At 38.7% G+C, this 14,094-nt stretch overlaps 1 protein-coding gene across 2 annotated transcripts in view; it reads left to right on the top strand.

The window, feature by feature from the left end:
* The window catches only part of DIAPH3 (diaphanous related formin 3), a 495,444-nt gene extending 484,327 nt beyond the window's left edge, over positions 1-11,117 (top strand). For both annotated transcript variants that reach the window (XM_021929669.2, XM_021929670.2), the window contains one exon: positions 9,857-11,117. In XM_021929669.2, coding sequence (XP_021785361.2) covers positions 9,857-10,119 — 263 coding nt within the window. In that variant the 3' untranslated portion in view covers positions 10,120-11,117. The remainder of the gene's footprint in view (positions 1-9,856) is intronic.
* Positions 11,118-14,094: the final 2,977 nt, after the last annotated feature.

The raw sequence follows: 14,094 nt of genomic DNA, 5'->3' as shown, positions 1-14,094 counted from the left end.
CATGGAAATTTTTTAAGAGTCTATGAACATATAATCGTATTGTTTTACAGTACTGGACACCCTAATTGGCTTCAGGTTTTCCCCAGAATTTTGAACTACTAAGCGAATATTGTTTTGCATGTTCATTATAGAAATGACAGGATCTTAAATGTTTCAAAAACTTCGCACCTAGGATGGTGGGCTAAACCCTCATTAAATTAATTAATAAACTGACTTAACCATAATTTCAACTCATGATCACTGAAGGAACAGTTGAAGAAACTATAGCTGTTTGGCTTGGAGAAGAAAAGATTGAGAAAATATAGTATCTGTCTTCAAATATTTGAAGGGCTGGTGGGTGGAAGAGGAATGGGATTTAATACAGCTCTAATGGAAAAAATCAACAGAGCCAGTGACTAAGATTTCAGAGAAACAAACACTGGATAAATCTAAGGTAAAACATGTAATTATTAGAGCTGACCAAAGGTAGAATATATTGCCTGATGAGATTGTGAGGCAATGACTCGAGGTCTTCAAACTGAGGCTGGAGAGCCACTTGATAGGATGCTAACTAAATGTAATTCAAGCATTGGCTAGGTGGTTCCACCAAGTAACAAGGGGTCTTTCCATTTGATTCTACATTACATGATTCTGCGAATCAAAATGAAATGAAACAGAAATAGCATAAGTTATTCAGAAGAAATACCTGTACATTCAAAATGTCTAATAAATGTTGAAGAAGTATAAGAAATAAAGGAATACACTTAGAAGCACACTATGTGATGAGACTTAGAAATGGCTTCAGAAATATGTTCTAGTCCTAAAGGATTTTAAAATAGTTAGCTAGTTAGTTTCTAACACAGCTCCCAAGTTATTAGCACTCGGAATCAACCTCTCCCCAGCCTCTTCATCCTGGGGAAGTGTTCTTTCCATTTCACAGCATGTCTATTTGCCATGGCCTAATCATATGTCCTGAAACCATGAGGGCCAATGATCTGGACTCAATTTGCCAGAGGCAAATAGCAAAGCCTGTGTGGCCTTGGCAGTTCATGGACTTCTCTAAACCTCAATTTCCTTATCTATAAAATGTGCTTGTTGATACCTGCACTTTGGGATTGTTGTAAAAGTTTTAAAATAGCATGTACAGCGCAGGCACAGTGGCTCACACCTGTAATTCCAGCACTTTGGGAAACTGAGGCAGGAGAATCACTTGGGACTAGGAGTTCTAGGTGAACATAGCAAGACCCCGTCTCGATTTTTAAAATTTTTAAGTTGCCAGACATGGTGATGCTTGCCTGTATTCCTAGCTACTCCGAAGGCCAAGACAGGAGGATACCTTGAGCCCATGAGTTCAAGGCTACAATGAGCCATCATGGCACCACTGCACTCCAGCCTGAGCAAGTGACAGAGCCAGACCCTGTCTCTAAAAACAAAACAAAAAAAGATAGCATGTAAAATGTTTATCAGGTATGTCATATGTGTTTAATAAGTATACTGTCAAACCATACCCCTGTATTATTTCTCTGCCGTCTCCCTCATGAACCACCAGATCAACTGACGAAATTACTTCCGACCTGGCATCTATTAGCTGACAAGCCACTACATACTTTAGAAATATTTATTTAATATCTGCCAAGCCACTTCCAGGTGACCACAAGTGTATAGTAGTCTGAGACAGCTGTCAGTAACTGAGAGCATGACTGATAAACAGATGCTATGGTTGGTTTCAGTCTGTTAGTATGAAGAGCATGAAAGCGTGGTTTGAGAATGTGTTATTTGAAGTAGTAGTAGGGCATATGTAGGAATGTTTAGGGAGGCCATGGTGGATACAGTATTGGAGCTCTGTTGTCAGGGCTGGAAATGTAGATATGAGTCTTCTTCCTAGAGGAAATGATTGAAGCTGTGAGATCTTGATGGAGAGAAGGTAGAAAGGGCAGAAAAGTGGGCCAAGGATGTAACTGTGAGAAATGGCCGCATTGAGAGTTATGATTGTTTGGTAGAGGTTGGGAAGGTAGAACAAATTACCAAAAAAAGATTTAAAATGAATCATCAAAAAGTAGAAGAGCAAGCACGGTCAAGGGCCATATCATGATAGAGCACATTAACCAGGAGTCTGAGGACTTAGTTTTATCTCTGGCTCTGCCTGAAAGTTATCTCTGCTTTCTCAATTTTATGTCAAACAAGGTAAATATACCCATATTACCTATCTCACAGGGCTGTTATAAGAATCACATAAGTGGATATACAGGGAAAGTGTTTGCAAACTATAGAATAACCATATATAAAGATAATATGATCATATCTATATTATTCCATAATAATGTTCAAAGTCACAAATAACATCTACATTGACTTCTAACACCAGCTACATGAAGTTAAGCCAGATTTCACAGGTAACAGTCCTCTAAAAGATTGCCTTCACTTCAGTACCAGCTGCAGATTTGAGGGTCCCTAGGTTACCCTCACTTTGATCACTTGACTACAAATTCAGTGCTTCCTACTACCCTCTCAAATTCAATAATTTGCAAGAATGACAGAATTCAGGAAAGTACTATACTTACTGTTACAGCTTTATTATAGCAAAAAAATACAAATCAGAAGTAGCCAAAGGAGAGACACATGAAGCCCCTATTGTCCTCAGAGATGCATCACCCTCCCTGCACATTGATGTGTAAGGATGCACAGGGGATTACCAACCAAAAAACTCACCTGAATATCAGTGTCTTGAGTTTGCACTGAGGCTTTGTTACTTAGGCACAATTAGTTGAATCATCACCCACATGATTGAGCTGAAGCTCCTGTACCCATCTCCTGCTCAGAAATCAGGCTGATAATCATTTGGCTCAAAACCCCAACCCTCTAATCACATGATTGGTCTTTCTGACTTGGGTAACCCCCATCCTGAGTCATTCCTTACTATAAACTATCTAGGGGCCCAACATGATTAAAAAATTCCAAGGCTTTAGAGGCCACTTCCCAGGGACTGGGACAAAGACCAGCTGAATTCTTTATTACACACATTCCAAAACATTGCAAATGTAAGAGGAAAAAGAGGCATGAGTAAATGCAATTGAGTTTAGGAGTTTTGATGCTTTGGGTAATATTGTAAGAAGCAATTTCAATAGAGAGGTATGGAGGAAAGCCAAATTAGAATTGCTAAGAATTGAGGGGAGAGATGAAAAAGAAGAAAGCAGATATGGAGAAAAGTATCCAACTCAGGTAGCATATTACAAATCAGGAAGATAAGCAGTCAAACAGAAGAGTTTACTTTACTGTTCTCTTAAAAGGCTGAACCTATCCTGGGTGTCGTGTGCACAGAGCCTGTGTCATCTTGAACTTCCTTCTAGCCCTACACTCAATTAGAAAAACTCAGCATAGGAAACTGTGAAATGGCAGTGCTATCTTTGAATTTTATTTAAAGGATAGTGATACAGAACGAGAATGAATAGAAGTTTACATATGAGTTTCTGCAAAGAAAGGTCTTCATCAATTGTCTCCTCTATTCAAAGATATCATTATCTTCTGCTTTGCCTACTGTGTTTAGATAGGGAGAGTATTGTTTTGTTTAGTTGTTTGTTTTTACTTAATTGGTTTTAATAAGTGTTTCTGGCACCCCTAAAAGATTTTAACTATATGCAAAATGATCTTTTGCTCTTTGAATTATTTTTATATATTTTCAATACATAAGATAAACAGCAAAATGAAAGCAAGGAAAGACAATTATTTATAACATCAGTAAATCAACGGTAAGGAAAACCACAGGGATATGGGCTGCTGGCGGCCACCACTAACTTCCGTTACTGCATAGATTAAAAACATATATTTGTCACACACTTTACTATCATGTAGACCCAGTGGTGCTTTAAAATTGTATTTATGGGTGATTCTTTTTCCTTCACCAAAGTAAAGCCATTGCTGGGGTGAAACAAAACAGCTACTTAGTAGGTCAAAGTAATAGTTAGAAGCAAAAGGTAAAGAATTGTGAGGAGAGACCAAATTTCAGGAACACAGAATAGATGCAGTCAATTTATAGACACCAGAGTTCTACATTCTTCTTCCTGTCAAAGCTGCCACAGACTCACCATTGACCACAAAAGACAGGAGCTCAATTTTATATTTCATCTGAGAGTTGGCACTCCTAAGAAGCCAGTGCCCATTAGAACCACAATGTGAGGGGGGATCAATACTGACTTAAAAGGAATAATGCCTCTTTCTGAACCATAACTGATATTTCCTGCAGCAGAGAAGTCTTCCCCAAGGGCTGTCTGCCAGGGCCTTAGTTAGCCTTACCTTCTTAGCTCAAGAAGCATAACAACTATTGGTTGAAATATTTCCTCATTTAGATGCCAAGTTGCATATATTCATATATATATATAATTTTTTTGTCAGCAACTTTCCTAGTTTCCTGTGTCTTTTGTGTTTCTCAAGAAGCAATGGAAATGTTAGCACAGGATGATTGAGTTTTTTTAAGCTTTCTTTGTCATCCAAATCTACGCTCTGCCAAAGGTCATGTGGGACCCAACACTAGATGTAGCTTAAGGCCTTTATTCTCATTTTTAAGTCCAGTGGGTATCAGTATTTAAGAGGCATTCAACTCTCCAACAACGTTCAACTTTTAGTTCGGTTTCAAAGAAAAAGCTGTGGTGGGTCTCTAGATTTAATTCTTACAGTAAGAATCCTATGAAGAATTACATTGAAATGAGTAAGTATTCCTATCTTAAAGGAAAATAGCATGTATTCTCATCGTGTTTATTTCCACAGAAACACAAATACAAGATGTGTGGATTGCATTTTCATAGTGAATTGGTACTAAGAATAGCAGCTGGTTCTTTGCCTACCAGTACTACAATCAACAGTGGCCCTGAATATTGGCAGTAGTCCTAGATATATTGTACATAGAGATCAATTGTAGTATCTTAAACAGAAAAAAAAAAAAAAGGCCTATGATTCAATTTGTAAAATAATAAAAGAAACTCCTCACCTTGAAGAATTAATCATCCCACTTTGCCTTAATATTTTTAGTTTCCATTTAAAAGTGTGTATGGTGAAGGTTTGAGTTGAGAAAAAGAAATGTTTGTCTTTTTATTGATACCCCAGCCTTACCTTTCATTGAGTCCATATGTCCTAGGTATCATCTTGCATTTGTAACTAACTTCATATGAGAAGAATGGGCCCACCTGCCTCAAATTACAAATTATTTATGCCTCTGAGCACCTAGATCGAGTATAGATTTTTCTCCAACTTACAGGGTTGTGGGATCACTCTGTTTTTTGCACATCAACCATTTAGAAACAGCACATGTTTTTGCATGGAATTTAGGTCTCCAGCCCACACAAAGCCACCAATAACAAACTTCTAAAATAATGGTAATAACAGAAGACACCTGGCCTTGACACATTATAATAAGATTTCTGTGTAAGAGTGAATTTCTGGGGTCAGTGGGCACAGTGGCTCACACCTGTAATCCCAGCACTTTGCGAGGCTGAGGCGGGTAGATAGCTTATCCCCAGCCTGGCAACAAAGCCAGGCTTAAACAAAGTGAACTTCCAACTTGAGCACTTCCTCTTCCTGCACTATCTCTAATTATAGTGGGATAGGCAACCTTCTGTCCAGCTTCGTTTACCTGCTTTGCAGTTTAAGATCTGACTTGCTCAGTGCTACAGTTTTGGTGTCCCATGGCTGGAGACAAAGCAAAAAGAAGGTGAGGACCAGAATGGGGGCTGTTGGGGTGGTGAGAGCTAATGTGAGGGCTGGGAGTGAAGAGTTGTTAACTAGGAATTTCTAACAAAGCTATAAACATCCTTTAAAAAACTCTTGTGCACTTTTCTATTTCTTCAGTGGTCTTAGGAATGGCCTCTCCTTTTTATACTGTTTTGTCTGTTGCTTCTCATGAAAGATTCCTCACCTGAAACCACAGAGGAGATAAATACCATCGTAGTTTTTCTCTTATCATTTTGTCCCTAAAGCAAGCCCACAGCTATTTTGAGTTTTCTCAGAAGGATAGAAATGGTTTTACCTGCCTTGGCCCGTCCAATATTATTTACCTAAGTCTCCAAAGAAGTTGAAAGACCAAACACTAAAAGAAAAACTCAGGCAATGCTTGGATCTGGTATAGATCAAGGAGTACTAAGACATTCAAATAGATATGCAGTCCTTGTTTTTGGCAGCATGCAGTTCATTAGCGACCTTGACAAGAACTGTTTGAGAAGAGTAAAGGGTCAAAAGCATGATTGGAGTGGGTTCAAGAGAAAAATAGGGAGAGAGAAATTGAGAGAGTAAGTATGGGCAATTCTTTCAAGGTATTTTGCTATAAAGGGAGCCAAGAATTTAGATAGCTGGAGCAGGATGTGGAGACAAATAGAGATCCCCCCCACCTCCTAAATTTATGATTATTAGAGCTTCTCTGCTGTGGGGAATGAGCACCTGGAGAAAGAAACCTTTACAATGCAGCAGAGAGAGGGCAAAGCAGCCAGAGGGATGTCCTTGAATAGACAAGCAAAAATCACATCCATCACTCACCTTGAGGGCTGTCCTCAGAGGGGAGCTTGGAAGGTTGATTCATCCTAATAGGAGGGGCAGATGTATGTGTGTACAGTAGGCAGATAATAGGTGTTGGGGAACAGGTGAGACATGTGCAGGGGCTCCTTCTGATCGCCTCTATGAATGAGTTAAATGAGAAAGAGGGGGACATGTTGGAAGTTTGGAAGAGTGGGGAAGGTGTGAAATAGTTGTCCAGGAGAATGGAAGAGTGAATGGACTAGGGAATTGTAGTGGGTTAAAGGTCGTGCTTTTGAAGTTCGTAGGCATGAATCTAAGTGAGACCAGGAAAGAAATGGAGGATGTGTGTGACCTTGGACATACTGTGTTAAGGTAGTTTACATGGGTGTACTATCTGCTTTACAAAACTGTTGGGAGAATTCAGTGTGTCAGAAGGCATTTTGAAGTATAAGTACAGGACACCATTATTATGACTTAGCTTTGAATTACTTAGCACTTTCCTTTGGCAAAAAGGTTTTCAGATTTCTTGAAGACAGCCTCAGTATCTCTAGAGATAGCATTTGGCGTCAACCACTGATTTACTCAGTAACTAAGTCTAAGCAAATGACTTAACCTTCTTTCGCTTTTACCCCTCAATCTATATGCTGAGGGTGGTAATGTTTGAAGTGCAACAAATGCTTTATACATAAAAGTACTATATAAATACAGGCGATTCATAAGATGGTATGTGTGTATGAGTTTTGTGTGTATGTGTGTTTGTGCATGTGTGCGTGTGTATATATATATAAAGTTGTAATAATTTGCCTACCAAGTTCAGTATTTCTCTGAAGGAAAACCACTGACTTTAAAAATTCTGATTAGAAACTTTCCTTCTTGCTTTCATTCAAGAAAGAAATTAACGGCATTACTATTCAAACTAATGCTTATCTTGTGTCATAGATTGTGGAAATAATTTCTTTACCCAACACGTATTTATTGAGCACCTACTGTGCACCAGCGACATTGTAGGCACTAAAGCTATAGCAATATTTAAAACAATGTCCCTACTTTCTTGGAGTTCATGCATGCGCACGCACATACACACATACACATTTCATATTCCAGACCCATATTTTGGCTAATTTAATTTCTTCTTTGCCATTTGACATTTAACTAGAGTTGTCTAATAGCAGAATAAACTGGTTTGTTGGAGATACCATCATGATGGAGTGGTTTGCAAGAAATCAAATAAGCAAAGATAGGAACATTTTGGGGAAGGAGCAGTAAGCTGGCCAACATTCTACATTTAGCTACAAATGCAGTTTTCAAGCATTCTTTGGGACAGAAGTGTGGGTGCTAGAAAAGGATGTGGTCATAGGAACTGCAGGAATACCACATCTACTGTGCTCTTTCCAGCAAACACAATATGTACATTATAAGCTACAGAGCATACACTCCTTTAAGAGAAAATCACTGCTCTATTAGATTTTGATTTTTGAGTAACAATTGCCCACCTGATATAGAAGGTGAAAGAAAAAGTGTATTTATTTTCTTCCAGCAGCTAAAAGGTGATCATACTTCTAAAATTTGTTGAGATTGTCCAAGAAAGTGTGTAAAATCCTCATCCATCACTGGAAGCCCCTGGTCAGGAAATGACAGTGCAGTAAATATCTTCAGCAGCCACCTTTTAATGTACAAGCTGTTTTCAGTTGGAATTTTCAGCACTCACATAAAACACACTGTCATGAGTGACTGCTTGTGCTCCAAAGTCATTACTGTTGGGACAATGGAACATCTCTCAGAGAATAACCAAAAAACTTTAAATGTCATGTCAGGTTTGTTGAAGCCATTTTCAAGTCCCATTCAAGGTTACATGAATATTGAAGTTGTCTGTTTTTTATAAGTCACCATTATCATCACTTACCAATAAAAGGATGTATGTGTATATGTATATATGTACATGCATATATGTATAGATGTGTATATACTTGAGAATTACATATAACATTCTGGTTTGCTGGGAAGTTTTATTTGTTTGCTTGCCAAGTTCATTATTTCTTTTTTTTTTTTTTTTTTTTTTTGAGACGGAGTTTCATTCTTGTTCTCTTGTTACCCAGGCTGGAGTATAATGGCACAATCTTGGCTCACCACAACCTCCACCTCCCAGATTCAAGTGATTCTCCTGCCTCAGCCTCTCGAGTAGCTGGTATTACAGGCATGCACCACCACGCCCAGCTAATTTTGTATTTTTCGTAGAGATGGAGTTTCTCCATGTTGGTCAGGCTGGTCTCGAACTCCCGACCTAAAGGTGATCCACCTGCCTCGGCCTCCCAAAGTGATGGGATTACAGGTGTGAGCCACTGCACCTAGCCAAGTTCATTATTTCTTTAAAGGAAAATAATTGACTCTTTAAATTCTTTTTTTTTTTTTTTTAGATGGAGTCTCACTCTGTCGCCCAAACTGGAGTGCAGTGGCGCGATCTCGGCTCACTGCGAGCTCCACCTCCCGGGTTCATGCCAGTCTCCCGTCTCAACCTCCTGAGTAGCTGGGACTATAGGCGCCTGCCACCATGCCCGGATAATTTTTTTTGTATTTTTAGTAGAGATGGGGTTTCACTGTGTTAGCCAGGATGGTCTCGATTTCCTGACCTTGTGATCCACCCATCTCGGCCTCCCAAAATGCTGGGATTACAGGTGTGAGCCACCACACCTGACCCTTAAATTCTTAATAGAAACTTTTCTTCTTGATTTCATTCAAAAAGGAAATTAATCTCATTATTATTCAAGCTAATGTTTATCTTGTGTCACAGAGTGTGGAAATTATTTATCCAACAAATATTTATTGAGGACCTAGTTTGCACCAGGGCCATTTTAGGCCCTAAAGTTACAGCAGTAGTTAAAATAATGTCCCTACTGTCTTGGAGCACACATTCTAGTAAGACAGACAATAGACAAGTGAGCAAATATATGATGTGTCCAGCCATCATCAGTCCTGTGAAGGAAAACATGACAGGGAAGGATAGAGCATTGCAAAGGCCAAATGCTATTTTGGGTGGGTGACTAGAGAAGGCCTGTCTTTTTAGGTAGTGTTTGAACAGAGACCTGAAAGAAATATGGGACCAGGCCCTGATAATAACCACGTGACAGGCATGTCAAGCATAAAGGAAGAAGGAAATGGGCATTAGTGCTAATGAAATGGTTGGCTGTTATATTTTAGTTTATTCTTAAAATCCTGTGTGATTACTTTAAACCTGTCTTACTCTGTTAAATGTTTCTTTGTTCAGTCTATGTAAGAAGACTACTTATTTATTGAGAATAATTACTTTAAATGTGTTTTATAATGTGCACAGTCCTTGGTTTTCATGGTGATAAGTTTTATGTTTCTTTTTTCCTTACTGTAGAAAATCAGAAAGTGCAGTTGACAGAAGGGTCACGTTCACACTACAATATCAATTGCAACTCAACAAGGACTCCAGTCGCCAAGGAGCTTAATTATAATCTAGACACTCATACGTCTACCGGGAGGATCAAGGCAGTTGAGAAGAAGGAAGCCTGTAATGTAGAAAGCAACAGAAAAAAGGAAACAGAACTTCTTGGCTCTTTTTCTAAAAATGAATCAGTTCCCGAAGTTGAAGCCCTGCTGGCAAGATTACGAGCTTTATAAGTTAAACTGGTTTAAAAAAAAATGATTAAGCCAAATATAAAGCCATGCTCTAAACTATAACACTTGAAAAAATTGCTTTTATGTAAGTGACTTTATATAGTTTTAAATTATGACATATATTAGAAAAATAAAACTAAATATATGATTGCAATGCTTTTTCTGTGTACTGGAGGTTTTGGTTTATTCAAGATTGTAATGGGCTTTAATACTTTTTTTTTTTTGTCTCCTGGTATTCCTCTGTTCTATATTTGGTGGTTAAATTATACATATTGCTTTAGAGAGCAGGTAGGTGGCCATGTGTTCAGCAGTGTGTCCTTAAGAAAATACCATCTTTCTAAGCCACTGGAATTTTTACTTTACTATTTTTAATCCATTAACGGATGTCAAGTCATCAACCTCAAGTCTTTACATATCCATGTATATTCCATATATATTGTTTATATAGGCCCAGGTTTCTCCCTAATTGGGATCTATATACTACCAGCACAACATCAAAAACATGTAATTGAATACATTAGGGCTATATATGTAAGGAAATGACTGGTGACCTCATTATCATCATTGTTGAATTTGTGTTAAGTAGACCCTCTAGGGGACCATAAAGCAATACAGCACATAACGAAAAAAGATGCAATAAGAACGTATGCACTCTCTTTGCCAAATGCATGTGCTTTTGTGTAACGTGGATATAAACAGTATTGCAGTGCTGCCGAAACTCTTGGTCTTAGCTAAGAGAGTATTTTTCCCTTGTAATTATGACTCTGAGATAAAATTGCCATTTTGAAATTTCCAAAGTAACAACATTTTTTTATTTTATGAATAAACTTGGAATTGCAATTTCTCTGATCTGACAATCAATAACTTTAACAAAGATCTAAATAAGTGTGTCAAGGAAAGTTATCCTATGCAAATGTAGTATTACCTCATTTGGGCATCATTGCTCTGTTAATTCTATATCAAAGAAAATAAACTTGCTACTTGCACTAAATGAAAAAAAATGCTTTCTTTTGTCTCTTTTTTTGAAAACATATTCTGTGGATAAGCTGGGAATAGCCTGTGCTATGCAGTCTGTCTAAGCATCTATTTTGCTTTATTACATGTAATAAGTAAGTGACTGTTCTTTTACCTTCAGTTAAAAAGCAGTTATATGGAACTAGTCAGGCAAGGTCTATTGCTTTTTATTTCCTTAAGTTGCCACCTCCTTTCAGCTCCAAGTTAATAAAGTTAATTAATTAGAACTATGAACCAGGCCCTGTTTATAGACATTGGAGAATAGAGTATTCTCTATAGCCAGTGTAGGAGTAAATGTGAAGCTGTATGTATTGCTAAAGTGTGCATTTTGCCCTCCAGTTGCAATTCCTGTTTTTCTGAAAACAAACCTTAAAAATCAAGAAAGGTGAAGGACATTTACACATTTAAGCTGACAGCACCCCTAACAGCAAGGCAGGATTGTTTTGTTTAGGAAAGAATTTAAATGAAAGAACTCTATCAGTTCTTAATGTGATTTTGCAGACTTGGGTTTTTCAGAAAGAAAACTTAAATTCAACTGGATAGTTTGGACACACCAGGAAGCAGGTAAACACTCTGGAAACTTAGGACCAGGGAGCAGCCACAGGGAAGAAGAAGCCTGGCAAGTAAAGGAAAGTAAAGATGACGGAGACTCCCGGGGCAGAGGAAAGCAGGAAGTCCAGTAAAGGAACAGTCAAGCTCCAGAGCATCTGTCTGCAGGGGCTGAGGACAACTTTCAAGCAAGAGGGCCAGGAGCCCAAGGCTAGCAGAGTATCAGAAGCAGCTGGCCACCCGCAGGTCAGCAGCCAACACTCCCTCTCCCTTGATGACAGCAGCTGGCTCCAAAAGGGACCATAGCTGTGGAAAGGAAACCTCTAAACCACTGATAAAGGTGAGTACCAACTCAAGGAACAGATCATTTGGAGTTACTTTACTTGGTAGATGCTCCTTCAGCAATGGGCTAGAGGTATGATTAGGGTTTTTAAATGCATAATATTTCCTTAGCCAAACCATAGCAATGACATTAAATTTGAGGGCAGCCATTAAGGTACAAGTTTATTTTTTTGAATAAGCAGTTTGTTCATTTGAATGAGCCAGTATGATTATTAATTTTTTTTTTTTTTTTTTTTTTTTTTTTTTTTTTTTTTGAGATGGAGTCTGTCGCCCAGGCTGGAGTGCAGTGGTGCGATCTCCGCTCACTGCAAGCTCCACCTCCTGGGTTCACACCATTCTCCTGCCTCAGCCTCCCGAGTAGCTGGGACTACAGGCACCTGTCACCACGTCCGGCTAATTTTTTTGTATTTTTAGTAGAGACGGGGTTTCACCTTGTTAGCCAGAATGGTCTCAATCTCCTGACCTTGTGTTCTGCCCGCCTCAGCCTCCCAAAGTGCTGGGATTACAGACATGAGCCACCGTGCCCAGCCAATGATTAATTTTATGTGTCAACTTGACTGGGCCAAAGGATGCCCCAGACAAGCGGTACGACTTTATTTCTGGGGGTACCTGTAAGGGTGTTTCTAGAAGAGATGTGCATTTTCATCCATAGACTGAATAAAGAAGATAGCCCTGCCACTGTAGGTGGGCATCATCCAGTCTCCTGAGGGCCAGAATAGAACAGAAAGTGGAGGAAGGGCAAATTTGCACACTCTACTTGAGTTAGGATATCATCTCCTGCCCTTCCTCATCGGCCTTCCTGGTTCTCGGACCTTTGAACTCAGACTAGGATTTACATCACGGGCTTTTCTGCTTCTCAGGCCTTTGAGCTTGGACTGGCATTACACCTTCAGCTGGCGGGTGGCAGATGGTGGGACTTCTCAGCTTCCAAAATCACCTGGTCCAATCCCTCATAATAAACCGTGTGCTCTCCTTCTTCTCTCTCTTTCTTTTGACTGTCTCTCTTTCTCTAAGTTGTGTGTGTGTGTGTGTGTGTGTGTGTGTGTGTCTTGACAAGGATGTTCCATCCAGGCCAATGATAAACCCCATGATATGGTTTGGCTGTGTCCCCATCCAAATCTCATCTTGAACTGTAGCTCCCATAATTCCCATGTGTCATGGGAGGGACCTGGTGGGAGGTCTTTCCCATGCTGTTCTTGTGATAGTGAATAAGTCTCATGAGATCGGATGGTTTATAAAGGGGAGTTCCCCTGCACAAGCTCTCTCTTGCCTGTTGCCATGTAAGACATCCCTTGCTCTTCTGCCATGATTGTGAGGCCATGTGGAACTGTGAGTCCATTAAACCTCTTTCCTTTATAAATTACCCAGTTTTGGTTATATTTTTATTAACAGAGTGAGAACAGAGTAATAAACCCCTGATCCCAGAAAGATCATTGTGCCCTTTCTCATGTTAGTGTAGAGAATTTGGTAGAACACAGACAACTGGGTGGTCATTGTGTTGTTCTAGATCAATGACCCACTGCTAACAAGTTTTCCCCAACAAATATTTAAAGTAACTTAAAAATAATGGAAGTAATCTCATTACATGAGCTTATATCTCCTTTATTGTTAACATATTTGCATATTTAAACAAAATATATCAAAGACACCTAGTTTTTATATGTGGAAGTGGGTATTTCAATAATTCATATCAAAATTTTCTGGTAAATCTAAAAAACACAATTTACAACAAGTTGCTCCAAAAGTCTTTTAATTGTTAACATACTATTTATTCAAAAACAAGAACTATTAATGACATTAAAATACTAGTTTAGCCATAAGTGATCATTTCCTGGGTGATTCATTTTTATTTTAAAATATGATAATCTGAAATAGATCTGCATTTAGCTAGAAACTAAATTATTTAGGCTATAACATACATTTGTGCTAGATTTCCTCTGATTAATTAAGCTTTCTTTGATATGTAAACACATGTAGACTGGAAATATTTTTGGTAATAAGCTGTGTGGCAAACTTGTAGGGACTGTGTGACTTTTGGAAAGTAATAGGTCCTAATATGTAAACTGCTAGTTT

This window comes from Papio anubis, chromosome 15, assembly GCF_008728515.1.
Source record: "Papio anubis isolate 15944 chromosome 15, Panubis1.0, whole genome shotgun sequence".
Lineage (NCBI taxonomy): Eukaryota > Metazoa > Chordata > Mammalia > Primates > Cercopithecidae > Papio > Papio anubis.
This window is presented reverse-complemented; position numbering and strand designations above follow the sequence as displayed.